At 39.8% G+C, this 27,611-nt stretch overlaps 1 protein-coding gene across 7 annotated transcripts in view; it reads left to right on the forward strand.

Annotated features, from left to right (window-relative positions):
• The window catches only part of scaper (S-phase cyclin A-associated protein in the ER), a 106,668-nt gene that overhangs the window by 65,078 nt on the left and 13,979 nt on the right, over positions 1-27,611 (forward strand). For all 7 annotated transcript variants that reach the window (XM_084094990.1, XM_084094986.1, XM_084094989.1 and 4 more), the window contains 5 exons: positions 10,001-10,124; positions 13,418-13,638; positions 16,314-16,469; positions 20,854-21,100; positions 24,564-24,713. In XM_084094990.1, the coding sequence (XP_083951116.1) occupies positions 10,001-10,124; positions 13,418-13,638; positions 16,314-16,469; positions 20,854-21,100; positions 24,564-24,713 (898 nt within the window). The remainder of the gene's footprint in view (positions 1-10,000; positions 10,125-13,417; positions 13,639-16,313; positions 16,470-20,853; positions 21,101-24,563; positions 24,714-27,611) is intronic.

Genomic DNA, 27,611 nt, shown 5'->3' on the forward strand with positions numbered 1-27,611 from the left:
TCACACACACTCACAAGTCCACAGGTCACTTCTAAATGAGTTTCACAAATGACTTTTAGTAAAACTACTCCTTCTGAACAGCAACAGGAAATCACAGAGGTCTTGTGAAATTTTGTAGCACTTGCGACTGCTAAACCGATTGCCCGACTCCGTTCGACTCAGGCTGTCTCACTTTTCTAAGTGGAAGTGAACGCATTGACGCGCCACTGCCTGTCACCTCAACCTCCGTGTCACATGATGACTAAATGTGCCGAGTGAAAGCTTCTCACAAGCTCCCTCCAAGTGGTTTCATTTCAGGATGCCATTATGTGGCATGTCTATCTGCGCGCATGTGTGTGCATGCCGTGTGGTGCGTGACAGCTCGCCAAGACTTTTGCCCCAGCTTATGGCCAGCCTTTTGTGGAACGCCGGGCGGAATGGATGTCTTGGAATCATTCAGGATATCAGGAAAGATCAACGGCAGAATCAAATTAAATGTCATTTGGATTGCAGTGAAAGGAAGGATTGTTTGACAGGCGCTTGGAAAGCAGATTTGCTCGTCACCTTTTCTCATCGGCTCCAGATCCCTTTTCTGTCCCTCAAGGTTTTTTTTTTTAAACCACTACCTGTTGAAAAGCAGGTTGAGAAGTTAGACTGGCAGTCACAGTCTTACCTTATATTAGGGGTGTCCAATCCTGCTCCTGGAGGGCCACCTTCCAGCAGAGTTTAGCTATAGCCCTAGTTAAACACACCTGAACAATCTCATCAAGGTCTTTAGGATCACTAGAAACTTCCAGGCAGATGTGTTGGAGCTAAACTCAGGAAAGCGGCCCTCTAGGAGCAGGATTGGACACCCCTGCCTTACGTTTTGTAAGATTGTCCTTCGGATGAGACGTTAAACCGAGGCTCTGTGATCATTAAAAATTCCAGGATGTCCTTCAGAAAAGAGTAGGGGTGTAACCCCGGCATCCTGGCCAAATTTGCCCATTGGCCTCTTCCCATCATGGCCTCCTAATCATCCCATATTGACTGATTGGCTTTATCACTCTGTCTCCTCTCCACAAATAAGCTGGTGTGTGGTGGGCGTTCTGGCACACAATGGCTGCCGTCGCATCATCCAGGTGGATCCTGAACATTGGTGGTGGTTGACGGGATTCCCCCTTCCATATGTAAAGCGCTTTGAGTACCTAGTATAATTTGAATAACAAATTATTATTATTATTATTAATATTATTATTTGTCCAAACGTATTGAGTGGCACAAGAATATAGATAAAACTTGAATGCACTGTCAGTCGCTTTGAATAAAAGCATGAAATGCAAAAATAGGGATTATACTGACAGATTTGGAAATGTGAGCTACAGGCTCACAAGTGAGGGCATTTTCCTGGTTGATAACCAATATACATGGATGACACTCAGAGACCTGCATATTTACTCTAGGTCTCTACTGTCACTAAGAGAGCACCTTGGGAACACCTGCATAGATGGATATTTTCTAACCATATCAAAGGATGGTTAAAGTAAGAGAATAATCGCAATATCGACCTGGTTGGCTACACTCTTATTAGAGCGGATCAGGACAATAGAGCAGAGGGAAATTCAATTGGCAGTGGACTCTATATTTGGATAACAACTGAACAACGTAATATAAAATACTGGACAAGAGTTGCACCCGCGATTCTGAGATCATCTCGGTTGCAATAAGTCCCTTCTGTTTACCCCAAGAGTTTGGGCAGATTACGCTGATTCTTGTCTGTGTCGGGACCTAAAAATACTGATAAAATTACTTTGTGATGCTTTGGAGAGGTTTGTGGACCAGCCAGTGTTTATTCTCGGGGACTTTAATACTTGTGACATGTCTGCACGTCTTCCAGCTCTCCAGTAATGTATCACATGCCCAACACACTCTAGGCGTATCTTGGACAAATGCTTTGGGTATTTGGATGCCTGTAAAGCAGTGTCGAGACATGCCCTTTGAAAATCAGATCATAATGTTATTCATCTATTGCTGAAATACAGACAGAAAATTGTAAGGGAGAAACCTGCTTTACAGAAGATGCAGCAGTGGTCAGAGGAAAGCATGGAAGAACTTAACTTTTGCTTTGAGACGACAGACTGGCAGGTGTCCTTTGATTCAAGTAAAGATGTTCATGAACTCTCAGATGTTATAACATTGTATATGCAATATTGTGAAGATACAATAATACCTGTAAAGACAGTAATGGTTTTCTTTAATAATAAGCCATGGTTAACCAAAGAGTTAAAGAAATGTCTTAAGGGAGATATTGTAAGAGTTAAAAATAAAGAGAAGGAGTTTATAACTAAAGTAAGGATAGCCATGAATTTTAAGAATAGAGTCGAACCGCAACAACAGTTGCAAATTGAAGACTATGCCAGATTTGTTAATGAATGCAAATGTTTTTCATAGTAGATTTGATTTTATGGATGCTAAAACAAAGAGTGAAGAGGTTCTTAAGCAAATTTAGATAGGTCCAGCTCCTTTGTTGTTAGATAAGAAGGTGGCTGCTTGCTTAGCTCATAATAAATGTCAATAAACCCCCCAGCCGGCCCTGATGGCTTAAAGGGGAGGGTTTTAAAAATGTGTGGAAATCAACTCAAAAGGCCCCTTACTCAGCTATTTCTGTAATATCTACAATATTACCTATCCATAAGACATCGGGGAAAACACTACCTGAAAATTATAGACCAGTTACAATGACTTCTGTCCTGGCAAAATGGATGGAAAGAATTGTAAGTAAACATGTTATGTTAACCACAAGTAAGATTTTATATCCATTGCAGTTTGTATGTAGACCACACAGGGGGACAGAAAATGCCACACTTACTTTGATTGATTTTACAGTAAAGCATATCCAGGACTCTAAATCTTATGAACGGGCACTTTTTGTTGATTTTACCTCAGCTTTTAACAGTACAGGTTAATTTGCTTTTGTCACGTCTTTGTAATGTGAAAATAAATTCTACATTGATATATGGATCAAAGATTTCCTCTCAGGTTGACTAGAGAGTTTTTATGAATGGCATGTAACTGGTCTTAAATACAGGGGCACCGCAGGGTTGTGTATTGTCACCACTCTTATTCTCAATATATACCAATGAGCTATAAATTAAGTGCAATACACCTGGTCTTTTTAAGTATGTGGATGATGTGGTTCTGGTGCAACTTTATTCAAAGAGTCAATGAGTGATCAAACCTATTTTAAAAATGTGGTTGTTCTTGAAAACTTGTGTAAATTGAATGTAAGGAAGACTAAAGAGCTGATTTTCAATATTAATTCTGGTGAAGACGATGTGTTAGGGAAACTAATGTTAAATAAGGCTGTTGAGATTTTGGAAAGTTTTAAATATTTGGATACAAGGGTATTTTTGGTGAGAATGTAGACACTATTTTAAAGAAAGCAGGTCAAAGATTGTTCTTTATGCGTAAACTGTAGAGTTTTGATGTTAGTCATTCCATTTTGGGATTTTCCGAATTTTCATGCTGAGAGTATCTTAATGTTTAATTTTACAGCTTGGTGTGGTAACTTAGGAGTGAGGAAAAATAATAAGTTGCAAAGAATAGTGAGAATGGCAGAAAAAAATAGGAAGCCAACAAACACAGCTTAATAAATTGAATTTGCTGGCAATACACAGAAGAGCAACAAGTGTTGTATCTGACTCCACACACCCACTTAAAGCAACACCAAAAATTATTTTGTACCTTAAAATAATGTTTCCATAATCGTTTCAGTGGTTCATCAACTCGTAACATGGTGAACGGCACTTCTGCATTCGCTTTGCGACCCTCTATCCCAGGGATAGGCAACTCCGGTCCTGGAGGGCCACTGTCCTGCAGAGTTTAGCTCCAACCCTAATTAAACACACCTGAACAAGGCAATCAGTGTTTTCAGGATTACTAGATAGATACAGGCAGGTGAGTTTTTATGAGGGCTGAAGCTAAACTCTGCAGGACAGTGGCCCTCCAGGACCGGAGTTGCCTATCCCTGCTCTATCGGCTATCACGGCACTATGCAAGTTTGCCAGATCGGGTAGCGGATCTGTAGTTCGAGACATAAGAAACTACAAATTTGACTTGCTTTACGGCAAGCGCTACTATAGCCGATGGGTGGAGCCTATATAAAAAATAGCCGTTTCTGATGTCGCAATACATCATACTTTCATTAAATCATGCAACATACTCTATCTTGTCTGTGGACATCGTTATTTCCAAAGCCAGTGCTGGATAAACAAATAGCTTGCGTGCGATGGTAGGCTGCAGAAGGCTAAATTATTTACAGCGGTAATGGACAATTCCGCTTCCAACCTGTAGGGGGTCAAAGAGGAAAAGTGCTTTGGTGTTGCTTTAACTCAGAGTTTGTAATGATTCCATCTGAAAAAAAGTATAATGTCCCAAAAAAATTGTATAAACATTATTTTATACCAGTGGCAGTTTGAATATTAAATGAAGGGTATGCAACTGTTTGTGAGAATAACTTTTATTTTGTGTATTGTGTATGTGTATAACTTGTGTTGTGTATTGTGTGTGTGATTGTGTTTTTAACCAAGCCAAAGGAGACTTTTCCACATTGGTGGACAAAAAAATTAAGTTCTAATTAACTAGGACATCATTTGTGTTACTGGCCATATCTAGGTTTGTCCGTGCATTCCTCCAAAAATTAAAAGAACATTCATTTTGCTGTCTGAGGACAGGATTGTGGCAACTTTTATTGCAAAGAAACTACAACTTTAGGCCAGACAGACAGTCTTGGGGTGATCTCCCCCTCATCTCGAGTTCTTCTTAGCCATCTGCTTCCCTGTCTCTGAGCAGCTAGCCTATGGATTTCAGAATGGGTTAAATGGCCTTAATTCAGTTCCAGAGGTCAGTCCAATGACCCCCATCCAGTCCAGAGGCCACCCAAGCTGATGAGCAACCCTCAGGGGATGAGGCGAATGGGGACAGAGAAAGGCAAGGTGTAGAGGACGGAGCCCTGTGGCATACCTTAAGCAAGTCTGCACCGCTTGTGTCCATTGACTAATCAGAGGGCTGGATTTTCATGGTTAGCTGAGGTTAAGCCAGTTTGAGTAGGTGAGGAGATCACGGCACTTATTATCTGCAGCTCTCTAGCAGTTATCTCTTGCCATCTAGCATGCTCTTTCTCTCTGTGGGCCCCTCTTTTCCTCTCCTATGCAATACAGAGCTATAGAGACCATCTCCACCGGCTAGCTCGGCAACTTAATCCTATGTCTACAAGATAAAGCTTCATTATGGGCAGATTAACAATATGCCTGTTGTTTATAGACCTGGCTGCGGTCTGGTGGACTGTGGCAGAGCTCACATCGAGCAGCCTGCCAATGTCAAAACGCAGCTCCTGACAGGGAATCTCGGATCCGCTCAGGTAGAGGAATGCCGCATGCTCACGGTGACGACCTGGCACATTTGGGTCAGTGTTACATACTCCTCGAGTAACCTGAGACGCAGTACAATGGCACTTCACCAAATTGCTCCTCAAAATCTTTGACGCTAGCTGTCATCGTCAAGGGGAGAGACAGGCAGAGACACCGTGCACGGTGGGCCGGTGTTGGATGTCATGCTAATCATCGTCAATTAGAGGAGAGCGAGCTGGAAAAGCACCCCGGTTTATAGCTGGCAGTGGGCTGGGGTGTAAGGATATCATTTCAAGCAGGACAGTGACAGCTTCTGAGTATTTAACGGGTTTCAAGATGATGGATGGCCTGAAAAAAATGTCCCATTACTCAAACAGTAGCAGCACAGAGTGTTGAATACAGCCAATTTAGGAGGTAGATAAAGTGAGGTGTCCACATGTAAGCTGACAAAGCTCATATAAAAAAAACTAAAGAAAATGAATGAGCTCTGACCACAACACCACAAACTACTGTTTGATTTCACGCTCAGTTAATCGTCAAAAGCTGCAGAATACCATAGTTATGTCTATACTTGTGTAGCATGAAAGGATAACTCAGATATTTAAATGGTTGGAAACCCACCAATACACAACATATCAAACAAATAGCTGTGGTTAGTTGTGGCAAGTTCTGGTTCAATTAACCATCAAAAGCCACAGAGTATCACTGTAACATCTACACTATTCTAGTATGAAGAATATCTAGCACTGAATGCTATCAAAAGCATCTGAAAAGGAACAGGCACTAGAGAGAGGTACTTGTTTAAAATCTCAGTTAATAACAGCATAAAATAGTTATAGTAATGTCTAACATGGTTTATACGTTGTTTTGTTGCATTTTTGTCACTTAACGATGAACAGAGATATCAAACCAGTAGCTAGCGCTCATTTATTGTCAGATATAATCACATTAACCGAAATTGTGTTTTTCATCATACTGCACAAGACAAGTTAATTTATTTTGTGCATTCTTTGACAAGTAACTGCGAAAATAAGAAACAGTAGCTGACGTTTATGCTAATTGTCATTCTGTAGGTTCATCACTTTAATATTTAGAAACAGTTTTCATACTAGACAGATTTTAATGTTTTTGTCTGATTATCTGACAAATTGCTACAAGCAGTTAAGTGTGATATTTCATTATTACTGATGATTACCCAAGTGAAATATCTAACATTAGCTGTGGTTAGTGTTCATTCTTTGTGACAAACTCCGATTCTGGAACGTCATGTGAATGTGCATTTTGCAATTAACTAAAACTTGCTACAGCAACTTATTCGCCATCTTTCCTGATAGCTTAGTAACATCTAAACGTTCTGCTGTTTCTTTTTTTACCCCAAATGCTCTTATTTGTTTCATACTGGAGCTTCGGTGCAAGCACTGGGGGTTGGTGTTGAGATTTGGCTAGTCGACAGCTGTTTTACACTTTAATAAGATTAGTGCAAAGAAATTAGTTGTGTTCTCTATAATCTGCCGTTTAACCATGCAAGCCACCTGGGGCTGCCCTACCCCCACTGCTCACATTCCTCCCCGCGCGTTATTGGACAGGCATCATATAGCCTCGTTCGTACCTTCAAAACCCTGTGAACGTGCACCTAAGATCAGGTTAACGGTGAATCTTTCATGAGCTCATGTGAGCTTGTAGCTCACGTCAAAAGTAGACTTTATTTAAAGAATAGTTTTACGTATGTAGCTTATATAGTACATACTATATAGCTTAGCTAATTTAAATATTATACAAATGTAATTTCTAATCAAATCTGTTTTATACTCTCACTTTGTTTTGTGATTTGGAACATTTTTATACACTAGTAAAATTATATATATATAGATTATAGCTCATTGTTTTTCACACTTGCGAGCCCAATTTCAGTTGCCTTTTAATATATAGCACTTCAATAATGTGATAATCTTTAGCTTAAGCCCTCAATCCACTGTTTATATTTGAGAAGCCAAAGTGAACCTTGACACTGAGGCCTGTCATTCAATCCACGCCTGGACATTTGACACTTATCCTTTAAAAACTTGCGTAGAAACAATATAGATACCTCAAATTCCATGACAAACACAGATGAGACATGATTTCCTAACGCTGAAACTGAAGAACGCATCTGCGTATAGACCGATATTTTTAGTTTTCGTTTAGCCAAAACCCGCCCGCCCCAACAGTCCCGTTGAGAATATTTGAACGTTTGATGGAAAAGAAAAAAAATGCTGTTCGAAATGACACAATTGAGGCTCTGGTGGAAAATCAGTGTGGCTGAGGCAGTGCTGGTCCGCTGCCCAGAGTGCACAGGTTGGAGGAGATCTCACGTTTCCCTTCCCTGACTGAACAGAGCCTGGTGTATCACTCCACTCACCCATGACCATCCGTCCTTCCTTTCCTCCTCCTTTCGCCCTAAGCTCCGGTATCCTTCTATCAATACAAAAGGAAACACTTCACCATTTACGCTTTGGTGAATCAATGTTCCGTTGGCTGTTGCGTATTAATCGAACAAGACCTCTTTCGACACCCTTGTCAACTGTGTTTATCGTCCGCTCGGACGAGGTGAAAACTTGTCGATTAATAACGCCGTACATAAAAACGGCTACACTCGTTTTTTTATAATGGGTCATGATCGAGCGGCTTTGAAAGTGCAAAGCTACGAGGCGTGCGGGGAATACTTGGATCCTTTCCCAGCAGACCAGGCACAATGTTTTCCCTGCGGTCTCATACTGCATGTCTGACTCTTTTACACCGCTATGTCAATATTCGCACCGCTATCTCCCTGATCAGCCCGCCAGTGGGTAAAATATACACTGGTGTTTTTGTCAGCCGGGTGGAAGTTATTGACAGGCCGAGGCCTTCGAGGCTCGCGCTATTTTTATAACGAGTGCCAATACGGTTTGGCTGAAAATGCTGAACAGATGGCGAAGGTTGTGGTGGATATCAAAATGTTTACGGTTGGAAATAAACATGGCCTGGTTTAAAAAAGAAAAGTCAGATTCCATTTGTCCGTACGGCAGATAGGGCCCCGCCACTCTGCTTTGGGATAAAATATACAGTTGTCAGAAAATATTAACTAATGAAGGGGTGGTTGGGAAGAGGGATGGATGGGGGGTCTGGAGTGGGAGCGGAGTGACTGGTCAGTTATCAGCTACATTAATCTCCTCTCGGGCTGGTGTGGAACAGACAAAATACAGAGGCCTGACTGACTGACAGTGGCTTGCTGGCCCGAAGGCGCTGACGGCTAGACTCTTATCTGAGCCAAGAGAAAACGAGTTGGAGAAAGAGATGGTGGAAACGTGAAAGCAAGGAAGGGGCCAGGCAGATGTTCGGTATCCAATTCTTCTCCATTTCATCTAATTGAGCCAGTTGTAAGATCCCTTAAAGTAAAGAACTGTGGCAGTGCCTTGGTAAAGTGAGAATGCCATAGTGTGTGTGTGTATGCATGTTGGTGTTTTATGAATGTAGTATGTATTATTTACGAACAGGGTTGCAAGGTGTCAAAAATTCCAGAAAATGTGAAAACTTTCCAGGATTTTTTTGAAACTTTTGGAAATTTTCTGGAAATATACCAGAAATTTTCAGCCCCTTTGCAACCCTATTTAAAAATAACTTGTTGGATTTTCAGCATCCACTCTAATGTTGTGTTGTATTGTTTTGTTTTCGATTTGTTTTTTGGGGTTTTGGTTTGTATAAAAGTACTAGTACCTTTCTTTACTGTGGTGGTACTATGGTATTACCATCATGGTTGTGTCAGAAAATGTGGTATTACCATGGTACCTTGTCCCAAAAATTTCAGAGTAAACAAAAATCGCCACACTGCCACTGCTTCCAAAGGATTAATTTATTGAACAACGTTTCGACCCAAAGGTCTTCGTCAGGCATAAAAACAAGTACATAGCAAGGTACAATTTATATCAATATGATCCGTCATACCTGACCTAATTATACGACTCATTAACCCAATCATCCAATAAACGGAGAGAAAAATTACTTAATAGCCACCATATATGAAAATGAAATAAACGGAAAACGGAAAAATACAAAATAGTAACCAACATAACAGAAAATAATTGACACAAAAGAGTAGAGAATCAACAACAACAAAAAATATAATAATAATAATAATAATCACCAATGTATACAGAAAATAATTGTACGAATACACAAATATTAAGTACGAACTACAAATCAAAGATAAAAACCTTAAAAAGACCTTGTCCCAAAAATACCACAGTACTTCTTCTTTTTTTAAAAAAGTGATTAAGCTCTCATCGGGGCACATCTCATGTTTTCTCTTCAACATTACGTAAGGAGCTGTTCCTGAGAGAAAATCCCTTGAGCGTTATATTCCAAGTGTTGTCATGCTTCTTGGATTGCGTGTGATGTTCACACTCTGAGCTTTAAGTGTCAGTTTCCTCAGATAACCTTACTGTATTACGGCAAAGAACCCAACTCATCTGATTGGCAATCTTTTACACTGCCAGTCGGAGTAGCCCTGAAATGTTTATATGGGGCCTGCTTTGTATCCTGATCATTTAGATGGAAAAACTCAAAACAGGAGAAGCCGTCGGCTTTTGAAAACTAATCCCCCCTCTCTTTCTCTTTAGGTCCCTCTGCGCTGCCGTGAACACGTATTACCTGTCCTGTGCGCACTGCCACAACAACTGTTCCTATGTTCTCTACAGCAACAAAATCACTTTTCTCATGGACCTACTCCTCCATCAGTTAACAGTGAGTATTAACAGCTGAAGTTAACGTGAGTTTGCCTAATCCTGCTGTTTTGGGGTCTTTATGTGCCATAAATCCAAGTTTTTGTCACTACATTATTATTGTTCAGCCAAAAATAGAAATTCAATCATTATTTTCTCATCCTCATATTGTTCCAAACCTTTATAACATACTTTCTTCTGTGGATCACAAAATTTTAATATCCTGGCAGTCAGTTTCCATATAATGCAAGTGAATGAGAACTGGAGCTGTCGAGCAACAAAATGACAAAAAAGCACCATAAAATGATCATAAATCTGGTTCTTACAAAGCTCTAGATTTAATGTTTTATGAAGTCGTACAATAGCTTTGCGTGACCAAAATTAAGGCTTATTACCTGAAAATCTACCCAAGCTCTTGCTGGCCTATTCGTGAAAGAAGAGATTCATTCTGAATGAATCATTCGTTTGAGTCAAATTTGTTTCAGTGAATAAGTTGATCCAGTTTGCAACACCCATCTGAATGATTCGTTCACAACTCTGACTGATCCGATAACTCACCCAAGTTAAACCGATTATTAGTGAATGACAACTAAAATCTCAAACTAAAAGGTATCGGATGACTTCGTAAGACTTATAAAAGAATATAGTGCTTTAGTCACTTGGACTACTTATATGATTAATTTGATGGAACTTTGAAAGCTCCAGTCAAGCTATGGATTGAAAGCTCCAATCCCCATTCATTATAACTGCATGGAAAGGAGCGACCAATACATTGTTTAAAATGTCTTCTTTTGTATTCCACAGGAGAAAGTAAGTGATACAGGTTTGGAACAACATGAATGGGAGGGGAAAAAATGACAGAATTTTTAGGGTGAACTAATACTTTTAGGATGCGACTTCCACTTTAGCTTTTAAAGGTTGTAAAGTGCTGTTTTGTCATGTCTAAAGGGTCATTTCTGTCTTGTTCATCTTGCCAGAGCATATGTAGCTCATCTACCAGTTTAAAGCAAGCGCCAAAATGGATTTTAATACATACAGCATTGCTCTTGTTTATATGACTCACTGAATCATCTTAAGTTCTGGGAAAGCTCCACTGCTGAATCACATTTCGCATCGCTTCTGTCCCTTATTTTTCGTCCCCCCCACCCCCCCAGCCTTCTCTCTCGCTCTTTGATTTTTGTCAAGGGGGTTTTAGATCCAAGCTCACGCTACGCTTCAAGCTCTTTAAGATGTCATTAAGACAAAGTATGGAAAGACACACAAATGTCAGTAGGGTTGTGTTTACGTAAGCTCCTCACTGTTGAACAAAAGCACAGGAACAGAAAGGTTTTCCACCGAATTCACAACAGGTGCCAAATTCTATATATATATATAATACTTAATGAAGACTCATTTTTATTAAATTCTTATTAAATTTTTCATAAATAGGATTACATTTAAATGCAAATTTATTTGATGTCTGTGCATGCAGGTTGTCAGACGTAAATATGTGTGTACAATTAGTAAATGAGACCCAGTTACTGAGTCATATAGGGCTTGTGGATGTGTGTTTGCGCAAGAAACATTGGTTTGGCAAATCATTAAGCCCCTGTCAGTCTGGAGACGAAATATTTGCTGGGGGCACAGGGGTTTATTTCAAACTCAACGCAACAGCAAGTCAGGCCACTGATTATTTGACGTGTGATGGATATAAACGGACATAATAGTCACCCAAAGTAAGTGAAAAAGTCAGTAAAGAGCAATATTTAAGTTATTTTTGCAAGCTGACCTATGTAGCCGTTTACCTGTGTGTGTGTGTGTGTGTGTGTGTGTGTGTGTGTGTGTGTGTGTGTGTGTGTGTGTGTGTGTGTGTGTGTGTGTGTGTGTGTGTGTGTGTGTGTGTGTGTGTTTCAGTGTGGCCACTATATGCGTCCACCCTTCCCTTCCCTGTAATTAGATTTGTGGAGAATGTAGCTGGTTTTGCCTGCTCTCTCAGCATAGTAAGCTGCTACTCTGTAAAAACTGTCATTTTAACGTGCATGTGTACCTGCGCTAAAATCTATATGTATTTTTTATCTTTAACCAATAACATCTGATTAGTCTAATACCACCTTAATGCAATTAAACCTTAAATATGACAGCAAAAGCCAAAATGGTCATGTTTGGTCATGTTTTTATTATTAAACAATTTGCATTGTACAGTATGTGCATGGTCCAGTTGGCTAAATGTGCATTCTTGTATTACTGTGGCGCTACAAAGATTCAAGTAGGTTGCTATAAACATGATGACAGTTTAATAAGCTTTAACTACCTTTAACTAAGATATTTTATGTTAATACCAAACCTTGCGTTAATGCCAAACCTCACTCTTAGACATATAAACTCTAACTGAAAAAAAATTAAAAATACATTGATGTCCCTATCCTTGCCCCCAAGGAGCATTCTCGTAGCATGACCAGTCTTTCTCAACACTGGCAGTGCTTCCTGCAAACGGGAATACCTTGCAGAGTTCTTGTATGCCCGTCATTGGCACACCACCAGGGACAATGTCGCTTCGAGTTGTAACTACCAATTTATAACCCAGGGCTGATGAATAATAGAGCAGCGCCCTTGTAGTTATTTATGCACTAGAGGATCAGGATTCCAACCAAAGATTAATGGCTTACGCGTGGAAACAAAAGAGGACAGGATCCTTTTTATTTGCACCCTCTGCTTTAATTGGACATGTTTTAAAATGCAAGCTGAGGTTTAAATGACCCTGTCTATTGTGCAACAGTGCTGGGCCGGTTATTGAGACCAGCACGGCCCATTGTTTAGTGATCTCCGATGTCCTTCAATGCCAAGATTGGTGTTAGAGACAACCATCAGTCAGTTGAGCAGGTGTTTGCCAATTTAAATTAGTTTTCCAAATCAGTTTTCAACCAATGTTTGCTTAGAGTACTGTACATCTTGTAAGGATGCAATTAATAGGATTGTGATTTTTGTAAATTGCATCAAAAGAAGGATTTGCAGCAGTACAAACAACAATAATGGTGTAACAGTAACAACACCGCATCGAATCTCCAAACAGAGTTTAAAGAAAATGCCTACAGTTGTTTGAACATGACTGTAGTTGTAGACCTTCTCATCTTTGACATGCTTGTAGACATGTTGAGAGTCGTTGACGAAGATGTTTCATCTGTAGCTCTTGATGAAACCTGAAAGCTCCAACGTGTCTAGACACCATTGTCTTGCTTCTTGGTAGTCTCAGGGTAGTGACTACAGTTCAGCTGACAATGTCTTTGTTTTTTCTCTTTCCACCAATGATGAATAACACATCAATAACTGTTTCTGCAGCTCTTCGTACCTGATGAGGACACGTCAATCTTTGGCCGCAGTGTCAATAAGCAGATCTTTGAGGGTTTGACTACAGGACTTCTGCAGACAGTCGCCACAGTGCTGGGGCAGTTGCACCCGACTAATTTAAATGGAGATTCTCCACGTATATGCACTCCAGATGCCAAGAGCAGACCTGTCGCCAGTGAGAACTTCAACACACGTACTCAAGATCTTATCAGGTTATTCATTTTTATGTTTTCTTTCCATGACTCTTCCTAATCAAGCATCTTGAATACATCGTGAAAATCTTGTCTTTTGTTGTAGTAATGCATAACAATTAAAATTGTTAATTTTTGGACATAACAAATAACTTGTATTTGTAATTTGTATTTTGTATAAATATTTGCATATCCACGGCAATATATAACCTCTTCAAATTTTGCAAAATGTAGCCAAGCATACCCCTACCATTCTCAAAAAGAAAGAGCCTGGGTTAATTGAGAAGAAAAAGTTCATTTACAATGTAACGTTAAGCTGTAAAAGGTTGATTTCAAATCAGCCACACCATTGCAAAGTGTACACACAATAATCTAAATCTAATCTCACTGCTTTTTATTAGTCATGTTCTCAATTCATTGCATTCTTTAAACATCCTTTTTTCTTTTCCTTTTCCACACACCTCTCCCCCAGCTCATCAGGCAAATGGAGGCAGGAAAACATTTAAAGATTAGAAAACTAAGCATTTTTACAGCTGTGGTGAAAACAAATACAGTCTGACGCTTACAACTGTATAGAGTGACATGGGTTTTGTTAGCAACAATATTTTTTGCAATGTGAAACACACAAGAGTTTCTCAAGTCTTGGAATGATATCCCTTGAGCAGGGAATGACCTCTTGGAAAGGATCCAGAGGTTATCCCGGTCAGACAATTTGGGAAATTTGTTTATAAGACTACTCCATTTTAATGACATCATAGTCTTGTACACATCAGACCTGGCTTTCTGCACTTTGGTTGGGTATGCTCTTGGATGCCCCATCTCTTTCCTAACTTAGTCGGCAACTCCTTCACAAATCTGTGCTCTAAACCAAAGTTTTTAGTCTCCACATTGGCCAAAATTCCCTTCTGGAAGTACACGACTTTCAGTTGAACTCGGCGTGAGAGTAGGGCAGTGCGGAGGAGAGCGCTAGTGCTGGGCTTTCTCCTGCTCTCTGAGGAAAGGCAGACAGCCCGGCCTGCTAAGAATCCCAAGCTTCCCACAATCCCTCAGTGTTCCCTCCCATGATTTGTTTGACACGAGCAGTCTCAAGCCCAGTGCAGTGACCGTGGAGTGACCTTGCAGACATGGCTGAAACAGGCCAAATAGTGGCTGGATTACCAAAAATAAATCCGCAGGGAAGAATAAAATAGAACCTTTTTTTAATTTTAAATTTTTCAACCTCTTTGGTTTTGAAACAGAAAAGAGGACTATAAAAAGAATAATGCATAAAAATTAATCAAATATCAAATTGTGGGCTAATGGCAGTCGTGGGCTAATGGTTAGCGAGTCCGACTGCTAACCCAAAGATTGTTTGATTCCAGTACCAACATGAAATGACTGAAGTGCCCTAACCCCTAATCGCTCCCCGGGCACCCAGCATAATGGCTGCCCGCTGCTCCGGATGTGTGTGTCACGGTTTGCAGTGTGTCTGTGTGTTCATTACTCACTACTCCTAATGTGTGTGCACTGATTTGGATGGGTTAAAGGACAAATTCCGAGAATGGGTTACCATACTTGGCCTTCACATGTCACTTTCACTTCACTTTAAAAAGATTAACCTCCCTGAATGAGTCGCATAGAGATCTTTGGCTGGAACATCTGATCATGACTGATCACTTTGGCTCTTGTTGCCCGGATGAAGCATCTGAGAGGCTGCACAATGGTGTGTGGAAAACCACTTTCTGCTTGAGCCAAACCCAAGAGGAAAATAAAGCCATAACAAGGGGCTTTAGTTCAGGTGATGGCCGACCTATTGAGAAGAAGGGCGAGAATTGTAATTACCTTTACTGAGTGCACACACTTTTGACTGACAGCCGTAACAAAAGGAGATATGAGGGAAATGGGAAAAGAGAGTAAGGGGAAAAATATACAGATTTGGGGAGACTGGGAAGCAGAGACTAAAGTGGAGGGTGTGAAATGCGGATCTGCAACTGAGTCAGCTCGTTGCTGCACTGGAGCCACAAAATGCTGGCCCAGACTTCACTGGGAGGTCCAGTGATTGACTGCCAGGAGACTTTAGACAGTGCTGGAGGTGGGAGAGGGTGGAGGGACGGAATACCTGAGGCATGAGGGAAGAAGGGGGGCTTTTCTCCTTTTCTAGATCTGAGCTGGCACACGGAGACACAGTCATCCACTAATACTGTAATTAGGCCTGATTTGTAGCCAGGAGGGTGCGGACCAACACCATCATGAGACCTTTCATTTGACCAGACAAATTAGAGATATAGACATAATAGGCAGGAGTTGTGGGCTCAGATGAGAGCTCAGATTTCAGACCGAGAGCATTCTGGATTGCAGTGGCCTTCATGGCCGTGAGCTGCCTGCTAGACAGCATTTTAAGGCATCATAGGTGTGCTCCAAGTGTGAAGTCTGTTACAGAATGTGTCCTAACCTATATGCTGCTTTTGAAATGTGTAATTTTGGCCCAATTTTTTGCCACCTTTGCATATATCCCAGAGAAGGAAATTCAATGTATTGGAAAACATATCCAAATGTATACAAAATGGCGGATAAGGGAAAAGAAATGTTGACTATGAATGTAGTCTAAATCAAATTGATGTTCCTCTCAAGAAATTGAGCATGATTAATGTGATTGTCATCCAAATGTTTTCATGTGTTTTTAAGTCTGACGCGTTTCGGCTTGTTTCCCTCTTCAGCTATGTGGTGAACATGGGCTTGATCGACAAGCTGTACGGCTGTTTCCTGTCCATACAAGGGCCGATCGACGAGAGTCCCAAAATGGCTGCCTTTCTGGAGCAAGCCACTGCTTTCCTCCATGGGATGTGCAAGTTGAGTTTTGGCATGACTGGGCGGTGAGTGGTTTCTAATGTTACTTTACTTCATTTGTCTCCAATATCATCTTCCTTTATTTGACATGACCCTCCAGTCCACTTACAAAAAACCATGGTATACACTGGGACTCTTATCATTAAAGTGGTATTCTTTGAATTACCTTGAAAATACAATATATACTTATGATGTTGTTTGGGTATGATAATTATTCAGTACTAAAGGGAAAGTACTGAAGTACTGAAAGTACACACAATTCAATCATACCACCATATGATGCCATCACTATACCACTATACCTCCACAGTATCTATTTTTAGTGGTTGCACCCTTCCCAAACATCCCCAGACAAGCAGATAACCTCATTCCTATCTAAATTAATAGGTGAAGTCCACTGTAGTTTTTTTGTTCTGATGTCTGAGGAGGTGCAGACCAGAGACAGCAGCCCCATCAATCAGCAGCTCATTTCCCAGTGTCTGACGTTATCCCTGCAGAGCCTGTGCTGATAGTCATCTAGCGACCCTGCAGCTCTGTCTCCTTACACTGTAAACTCCTGCCTGCAGCCCACCCACGTGTGTGTCGGAGTGCATTTTGTGCATGCACAGCTGCTGACAGAGGCTAACCACGTAGTCAAAGCTTGTGATATCCCGACTTTGACCTCTGACCCTGACTTGCAGAAAAGACAGATCACTGTGATGCTGCACTGTTGCTTTCTACATAGTTTAAATTGCACTGTAAACATTTTAGGAGTGATTGTTTTTTTGTACATTGTGATGTTGAAATAGAAAAAAGTCTGCAGATTCTGTCTGGGCCTGATAAGGTGTATTAAAAGGTAGAAAAGAAAGTGCTACTGATGTGTTTCGGAACAGTTTTAATTAAATTCTCTTGATCTCTACTGATTGTCTGAATGAGTCTTTGCATTTCTGCACCAATTTAAATTTTACATGCAAATCCATTCTAGTCCACTTGGATTTTGGAGTTTCTTCAAAGGTCCTAGCTCCACCTTAGTTGGCCAGCTATGTTCTATTCCAGCTGTTGCATGCTATGACGACATCCAGCTGGTTATGACAACTCCAGTGTCTCTCCCAACATCCTTTGGCTTCTGACACTGAATATCTGTGAGAAACTCCATTGCCAATTCTTCTCTTTAATAGTCCTGCTCAGCGACAAAATCAACATCTTTAATAATCAAGTCAGCGTTCCATTCCGTCATTCTTCACCATGCTGAAGGCCAGGAAGTTGTCCCTTTGTGGTTCGTGTTAGACATTTCCGAGTTGCTCTACTCTCTTGCAGTTGCCAGACCCTGGGATTTGTTCTTACAGCGAGTGCTTTGTATTTCTGTCACCGGCTACCAGTGTATTTGTTGGGATTAAATATTGATAGTCATCAACGGCCAATAAAAGTCGTCATTAAATGATGATGTGTTAACATATGAATTGTGGCCTGTGCTGCAATCAAAATGGATTGAAATGGTGGTGTATCTGAATGTATAACTTTGTTATAGAGCAGAGTTTATTCCAATGCTGCTTTAATACACCTGTCTGCAGTCTTTTAAAGAACGCCATGTTTGAGGGTTGGATCCAAATTCTGCAGGTACGTTGATCAGCAGAAGCTAGACGGGGCACTCTTGATGTGGAGTGATGGGAAGTTTTATGGAGAGAGACCATGAAGAGGATTGGGAAATGGCACAGGACATTTTCGGATGCTGACCACATTCCCTCTGAGCACCCTAACTCTATGCACTAACCAGAGTGTCATGGCTCCAGCAGGGTTTTAGGGACCTTGACTAATTTAGAAACCTATTTTTGCTCAAGTCTTTAAATTACCCTTTTCCCTCAAGGAAATTGTTTCATGGCAAATCAAAGTTCCAGATGTATTTTGTCTCGTCCTTTCTAAATCGAGTAGACACTAACAGCATTACCACAGGTTTAGCTGTAAGCATGGATTAATCAGACGATGCTGATTTGGGGTCAGTAGGTAGACTCAAATTGCCTCTGTCAGGCCTTTCACTTTCATCCCACACTGCTGTCTCCTGTTTCAGGGTCAGGAGATGTGAAGTATGTCATGCACAGTCACTCTATGAGAACCAAGTCTTTGTTCCCTCATGTAGACACTGATCGTGACTGTCGGTGGATGCTGCCCTTATCATCTGACCTGAGACCAGCTCTGGGGATTTTCTTACGTCGGGTAAGGTTAAACGTGGGTGAGGAGCGCAGAGCTGAGATCAGTCGAACAAGGTGGCTTCCACCAGGAAGCTAATTCTGAGTAGCCGATCTCTTGCACTTGCTGTGATCTCATTGTCGAGAGTGAGGTTTCCCCCTCACCAAGCTTGACACTCCTTTCCCCCTTTGACTTACCAAAAGGTCTGTTTCCCCTCCAGTGCACTTAGTGTAGTGTTCACCGATGTATCCTCAACTGCAATGTGACACCTTGTAGAACTTGCCCCTTCTGTGCTGTTTAGGGATCAGCCCTTGATACCAATAGCCAGACTCTTGCCGTTGCGCAGTAACAGAAGATCTCGTCTCAGATCAGCTTAAGGACCGCTTCTGCTCATACCCTCAGGGGTATGAAGTTACCAATCCTGCTAATCTGCAGGGTGTTGTCCTGACTAAGACACACAAACATGCTGCTGTAAATCTGGTAAGATGGGTCTTAATTAAATGTCCTGCAACACAAGATAGCCAGAGAGTAAGGCGAGATTGCATAGTTGTGGAGCCAGTGCTTTTGGCTGACAGCTGGTTGTCCAAGTTCCAAGACTTCCCTCTACTTTGGCTCTACTGTTGCTGTGTGGAGCGCTCCAGTATGTTCATTGGTGTATGAGATGTTTGGACGGTCAGCTTCATTGTTTAGAGGCTAAACTTCCCCAAGATCCACTTGATCAGTCTGTGGTTTGTCACATTTATAGATCTTGTCCTTACCTTGCCTCTACATCTATCTCTCCCTACATTCTAGATATTCATTCTGTTTATCTGTCAATTACATTCCATCAACACCTTCATTCTTTGCATTCATTCCATTTTGGCCACATTCTTTTCATTTCTGTACACTTCACTTCCTGTCTATCTCTCTATACATTCTATATACATTCTATACATCTGTTCACCACATTCTATCCATCTCTATCCATTCTATATATTCATTTTTTCTAACACATAATTTTTTTACATCTGTCCAATACATTCTGTCATTGTCTACACATTCTACATGTTAATTGTAAACATCTGCCCCCACCATATTTTCTCTTTCTCTGTACATTCTGCACATTGATTCTATATATATGTCTAACACATTCTGTCCATCTGTCAGTGTATTCTTCACATTTATTCTATATTTCTCCACTACATTCTTTCATATTTATGTGTTCTATGTATTATTCTTTTCTTCAATGCTCTTCACATTCATTCTATGAATCTGTACATAAAATTCGATCAGTCTCTCTGGACATTCTATACATTCATTGTATACATCTGTTCAACTCTGTAATACATTCTATTCATTCATTTTATGAATCTGTCCATCACATTATATCCACCACTCTACACATTAATTATAGATTTTTTCTTCATCTTTTTGATCCTTTTTTCCTTCTTCTGTATCTCTATTTCCTTCACCTCACACTTTGTGTCTTTCTCTCTGATCTCCAGTCCCTGATCCCAGGCTCAGAAGTGTAAAGTCTTTCCTATCTCTCCTCATATATTTGGCCGCAGCCATCCTCACTGTGTCTTAGTGTTCATTCCTGACTCGGGCAGGGCCAAATGTTACCAGTTAGTCCTATTTGCTCCATAGGCATGCTTCACAGATGGGGCTTGCCTTCGTTATTTATATCAGAACGGACAGGCTCTGGTCTGGCGAGTAAATCTAGAAGCCGCAGGGACCAGACATTTCACACTTCCTACATCCTGGGTCTTCGGCTTTTGTGGCTTAAGCAAGTAACCAGCACCTCATCAGGTTCTGTTACATTCAGACCACACCTTTGGCCACTTTTTGCCACACTTCCCCTCTGCACTAGAACAGCCCTGTGCTCTGCTGACTTTGTTTGAAAGGTCAGTGATTCAGATTGAAAGGTGCATAAACATGAGGAGGCTTCTTTCACTGGCCTGATACATTGGATACAATGAGGAACACCTTTGGCCTTGCTAATAGAATTAGTATATAGAACAGTATTTCTGACCCTGATTTGTTTTTCATTCCTGGAGTGTCAGTCACTGGTTAACGGGTATTACCTGTTGAACAAAGTGGTCTTTTGTCCCACATCATGTGTGATTGATCTTGTTTGTTTATATTTGAGTAAGAGCACATTTCTACACAATTTTCTGAATGTCTGTTGCTATTCGGTGTCTTCATGTGTGCCTTCATTTAGGTTATGTTCAGATTCATGATTCTTTCCCCTTTAATTGTCGTTTTCAGTTCTCTGAGTATCTTTGACAACAAACGTCAGGACCCTACCGGTTTGACAGCCCTCCTGCAGAGCACTGATCTGGTGGGCGTCCTTCACATGCTGTACTGCATACTGCTCCACACTGCTCCCCCTGAGCCTCTCTCTGTCGGCCCCACGGGCCCCCAGGGGCCTTACAGCTCTGTCGTCATCCAGGTGGCCCTCCAGGGGCTGCGCTTCCTCAACACCTTCGCCCTGCTGGACCTCTCAGCCTTCCAGGTATTCATTTCCAATGTGGCGCTTGTATGTAATGGATGTATCAAATGGTGTATGGTTGAAAAATGAAAGTGTCAGTGACGATTTTAGGTTAGATATTCGTTTAATTAGTTAGCACACCGAATTTCCAGGTTTTTAGGGCCCGACTGAGTACACTCAGAAAAAAGAATCTGGCTCAAGTGTTTTATAGAGTCCAGAAGACCGTGTTTACCTTCTGAAAAGTACTGCAGCCGTCTGGGTAGCTACGCATCTCGTGATGGATAACCTTATTGCTCTGGTCCTGTTTACAATCTGTGATATCCTGCCTCTTTGATTCAAAGCTCTGCAGAAGGATGCGAATATCTTTTTTGTGGTGTCCATCCTGCTGGTAGTTCAAGCCACCCTGTCTGCTCAAAGTAATGCTGCACAGCTTGGTTTTTTTCTTCAGAGAGGTAAATGCAGCAGTTCGGCCTTCAGCTAGTGGCAGATATGTGGCCTCATCCTACAGACAGACGTTCTGAAAAGTAAAGCAATAAAAAGTTCTTGGGCTTTCATTAATGGTTGCGTTGGTACGTCTGCGCACACAAATGTGGGCCGTAAAGACATAACCCTCAAAGCTAATGGTCCAATCCCCTCAGAGCCACTGGTAGGATATCAGTGTTTCTTCACAGAACAAAGTTAACCCAATGGATGTAAACACACCTGACCTCTGACCCCAGACCAGCCATGTTGAAAGCTCTGGGTGAGTAATGCGGACAGTGAGTGGCGTAACATGCACAGGCTCCGGTCGTACTTCAGCCGGCATGATAAAGAGACAAGAACGGTATCGCTAGGCTAAATCATCATGTAAACACCTAGGCGTGAACGAGGAGGGTCAGAACCCTATGAATTACTTCAATGTGTTGTTGTAGAAACAACCGCACCAACTATTCATAACAGTTAGTTCTTTGTAATTAAAGTAAGTATTAGAGAGTAACTAAGTAGTTATGCTACCAACTTAATTTTACAGTTGGGTGACAGCAGTAGAGTAATTCAAACTCTATGAATCAGTTTGTTTGGTTCAAGAAACAGTTCATTGATTCATATGTAGTGCTGAGAAATTGGATTCATTTGAGTAAATTGTTTAATTTGGATATTTCACAAAAATATAATGATCATTAAAATGATTCAGTAATATTTGAGTCTCTGCACATTAGTCCCTATGGGGACTAATATAATATAAAATAATATACAATGTATGTGACATATTTAATTAAATTATGCTGTTTGTCACTATTTTTATTGTATAAATTAGTGTGTTGGTTTGTTTAGTTTGAATTTAATGTAAATTTACCTTTTAAAGTTTAATTTCCAGGACTGGACAAAAATAATGGAAAATCTAAGATTTCTAGTTATTTTTGGCCTTAAAATAGTTAATCCACTAAAAACTGCTGTTTATGAGTCTAATCTTTATTAGAAAAAAAAATAATAATAGTAATGAGCACCTGGAAATATCATGAAATCATGATCCATTGGTCAATGGATGTGTTCAATATACAGATGACCTCTTTACTTAGGTGTCAATTTGAACTTGGAAATTATCTTGGAAATACCCACACAGAAAAAAAAAAGAGTTAAACACCAGATAGGAGGTAGCAGAAGCACTTCTGGACAATGTATTAACATTATTTCATGAGATGATGTGGATAGGAGTCCAACCTGAGCTAAAGACTCATGGATGTTTTCTGGCATGCCAGTTTAGCTGTTACAAAACAGATCTGGTTCCTTAGTAGTAGAGCTGCTAGATAACACTCAGCCTAAGGTTTTAATTGTGTATTTGTATCTGCTCTTTAGATAATCATGTGTAATCCAGTCTTTTCTTATTAAATAGGTCACCCTGTGGCTCACTGGTGCTGCTTTTTTTGGCTTTGGGTTGTAAATACAGAAAACAAAAATATTGCTTTATTCTTTGAGGGGAAGTTAATGTTAGATTGTTAATGCATATGATTAATTGTTTAACACAGTTACCTTTTTATTTCTGTTTGAGTATATTTGTGTTGTTTGAGACATATGACTCGACTGTACTTCTGTCAGCATCATTATATGATTGTCATCCTCACAAATTAACCTTGTATTTACATAGTAATTAGAATTAACTAAATGTGTTAACTACAAAAACTCATATATTCACAATTTAATATTTAAATCAATTGATGGCGTTTCAGTAGTGTTATTAAAATATTCAATAGTGGTATTAAAAATCTTTAAAATTGCAGAAAATTAAAAAATCTAAATGTTGATCAGTAACTCATCAGTGTAATTTTATTATAGTTTTTTTATATTTTGAATTGGCTTTTATTTTATATTTTTAGTTTTCGTGTTAACTTTAGTTTAATTTGTTGTAATTTCTTTGTGCTTTTGTCATTTTATTAATTGAGTTTTTTATATATAAAATTATATATATATATATATATATATATATATATATATATATATATATATATATATTGCTATTTAGGTTTTTGTTTTTATTTCAATTTTAGTTAGTTTTTGGTCTAATTTATTTTGATTTAATAATAGTAGTGCTTCAACTTAAACTTATTTCAATTAATTGCCAAAGCGACTCAGTTTAAGTTTTTCATCTAATATTTATATTTATTTCGGCTTTATTTCAATTAACCGAAATGTTTTAATAGTTTTAGTTGACGATAATAACCCTGTACCTCATCTATTTGTTTTAATAAAAAAATAGTAGCTAATGCTTCAATCGCCTTCAAACATAAATGATTCTTGGTTCTACGTCCAGCGGTTCTCGGAGTTGGTTGAATGCTGGCAAATCAAACAGACTGTCTGTGGTGATGCAAACCCAGCGTCTTACTCCCATTGCATATGCTGGGATTTTCAGGTATTGTTGTTTGTGGTTGTTTAGACTCTCCATCCCATAACACTCTCCTACCCAGCAGAAACTGTCAGTAGTTTTAGTGCTGACCCTGAGGCGCTCAGTCATGTTGACATGTTTAATAAATACTGTCTCTAGACCGGCAGATAGCATCTCTTTAGTTGAGGGAATTGGGGGGGGGGGGGGGGGGTGTCTTGAGGTGGGACTACTGATTCCAGAACCAGTTCAACCAAAAAGAGTGTGTTGTGAGCACCCTCATTTCGATTCCAAACCTGTATGACTTTCTTTCTTCTGCAGAAAACAAAGTCAAAAGTGTCCAATGTTGTTTTGGACCCCATTGACTTTCCATTGACAAATGGTTCTCCAAAATATCTTCTTTTATGTTCCACAGAAGTCATAAAGTTCTGGAATGACATGACTGTGTGTAAATGAAAAATCAGTTTTAATTTTTGTGTGATCTATTCCATTTACAGTGTCAAAATCCCTATAATTTCTTTAAAATGTGTCTCTCTCCCGTTTCTAATGTGCAGACAGACTTGTGTGCATGCTCTTTTCTAATAGCTATTCCCTGATGTGATCCCGTTGCTGACCCGTGTCTGTTGTTTCCAGTGTGTTTTAGGAGCGGAGGGTCTCTCTCTAGCCTTCAGACACATTGTGAGTTCTCTGCTGTGGTACTGTTCTCAACAGAGCTCTGAAGAGCTGCTTCATGAGCTCATCATCTGCGTCGGCTACTTCACTGTCAACCACCCAGACAACCAGGTGAGATTACCTTCATCATTAGTGTTACATAAAAAAATGTGCATGCTAGCTGGTTTGTTTTATGAATCCATAAGGTTTTATGATCATATACTGATGCATGTTTGGCCCTGTTTACACCTGGTATTAAGATGCGTTTTGGACGATCGGATCACAAGTAGACGAGGGAGACACATTCCCGTTTACACCTGCTGTTTTAATGCGTCTCTTTTGTCCACTTTTAACCACTTCTGTCCCGATTTCTTCGAAGGTAAGGTCTATGGGAGGGTAAATGTATGGGCTTTTTCAGATCTTTCGATCTAATGGACAAAATACGTTTTTGGAATTTCCATATGAACGTCCCCGAAAATGATGGAAAAACATATGGAGAGCAGCAGCTTTCGTTTCACGCAGAACGCTGTGAGTGTGCGTTAGAAAATCAGGAATGGTAAGAGAACATAATTTGTGCTTGGTACGTTTTTCATCTTCAAACCAAACTTGGGTCTTCAGCCGACAAAGTTTAAATCCCGTCTGGCTAATTCCCATAATGTTTACGCATTGGGTCAGTAGGTCGAGAGTAGACGGTCTTTTGTAAATGTTCGACCACATGAGCATTTACACTACGAAAGCAATCCGGTCGAATGTGTTTTCAACTACCTCTGGAAGTGGTCGAAAGTGGACAAGCTCAAAACATTTTAGACCCCGTTTACACCTGTATATAGTGTCGTCCACTTGAAACGATGAGGGTGAGTAAATTAAATTTTCATATTTGGATGAACTATCCCTTTAAGGTGTGGTCACATTTACTGTTGTTTAGTGAATTTTCACAGGGGAATTCCACTCGAATTCACCACAATGACCAACAAAGCTTCTTATATTACGTGGCTACACTGTGGACATTAAAATTTAACTGAAATTTCAGAATTGTAACCACACCTTTACTTCGTTGCAACATAAAATGCAATAAATATAAATAAAATATTCATGAGGGATATTTTGTAATTTGGTAATTAATGTGAAATGTGAAAAGTTGCAGCAGCTTCGTTTTCTTCCAGGCTTCTTTTTTCCTCTTTTCCAATAGATGGTCTTTGCACTTGATTTTTTAGGTCTACAAGAGGTTTTCATTCTGTTCAAACTTGTATTTCAGCATACTATGCCAAGATCCTTGCAAAGTACAAAATGTATTGTTAGTAATGTTATTAACGTGATTAGTTGTAAAAAATCAAATTCATTTTCTCATCTTTGTGATATTTCAAACCTGTTTGACTTTCTGTCTGTAGAACCCAAAAGCAGATCTAAGGCTTAATGCAACCCCAGTCACTGTTCACTTTCAATTTCAAAATGTGTAAATCATTCATGAATCCATTCTTACGTAAACTTGTCTCATCCAATTCAATGCAGCAATTTATGTAAAAATGGATAAGTATTCTGTTGAGCTCCAAAAATGTCAAAGAAAAGAAAAAAAAGTATCATATGAGTCCACAATTTTTTTTTTATGAGTTGTTATAATTCTTTTGAAGCCTTATAATAGCTTTTTGTAATGAAAAAAGACTCAAATTTAAGTCACAAGTCATTATAGAGATAGAGAGTCCTATATTTTAATTAGTCACAATGTAAATGATTAAAGCATAAGAAAAAATAAATCAAGCATCATTGATGCCAGACCTGTCATATGGTTATCTGAGCTTCATGAATGAGATTTTAGGGCATGGTGAAAGATTTTCAGAGACTTTTGTCTGTTTATCACACATACTGTAGCTATTTTATGGTTTCTAAAACTAGGAATATGGTGAATGGATGGTTTTAAGTGAATCCTTGTACTTCCTGCAGAATATCAGTCTGTCCTTCTTTTTCTTTTTTTTCTTGGATAGAAGTGGCTTATTTGCTGCCCTTCTTGACACCAGGCCATTGTCCAAAAATCTTGTCCTCACTGTGTGTGCAGATGCACTCACACCAACCCGTTTCAAATATTGAGCAAACTCTGCACTAGTGGTGATACGATTCTGTAGCCGACTCCTCAGGATGAGACGGTCCAGGCGCAGTGCAGTTGAACTTCTCTCCTTGAAGTTCTTGATGATCCAGTAAATGGTTCTCTTGGGTGCAAGACATTCTTTTTATTTCTTTCTTTGGATGTAACCATTGCTAACACAGGAACACAATGATTGGAAACACTTCCACTTTCCCTCCGATTATATTAGTCTGCATTGTATCAGTCTGCTCATATCCAATCGGATTGATTGTGGTTTTACCTGACTAGTACTTGGTCACACTTTCCTATGTGCTGATAATATGATTAGTAAAGTAATGTTAGCTGGTCATTTTGTGCCAGGGCCAAAAAAAACACAAAAAAACTGTGAAATTGCAAAAGCCATTGAAGCTTTTTGCAACTATTGCAATCATTTTGCAATGCGCTGCAACTGAACAAAACGCTTGCAAATGGAAAAAAACACCAGCAAATTAAAATAAACCTCATCAGTTTGACAACACGTGTTGCAAATACTCACATACGATCAGGATGTTAAATAAACAAAAAACTCACCTTCCAGGTCATCGACAACACCACTGACGAGTAGACATTGAATAATAAGTATGTTACTTGAAACATTTCTGTTGTGGTCGGTGCTATTTCCTGCACGTTTCTGTATTTGGTTGTTTGTGAGTATTTGCAGTGTGTTTCTATATTTGGTTGTTGTGAGTATTTGCAGTGCGTTTCTGAATTTGGTTGCGTTGTGAGTATTTGAAGCGTGTTTCTGTATTTGGTTGCGTTGTGAGTATTTGAAGCGTGTTTCTGTATTTGGTTGCGTTGTAAGTATTTGCAGTGTGTTTCTGTATTTGGTTGCGTTGTAAGTATTTGCAGTGTGTTTCTGTATTTGGTTGCGTTGTAAGTATTTGCAGTGTGTTTCTGTATTTGGTTGCGTTGTG

This window comes from Abramis brama (genome assembly GCF_963993115.1).
Source record: "Abramis brama genome assembly, chromosome: 20".
NCBI classification, from domain to species: Eukaryota; Metazoa; Chordata; class Actinopteri; order Cypriniformes; family Leuciscidae; genus Abramis; species Abramis brama.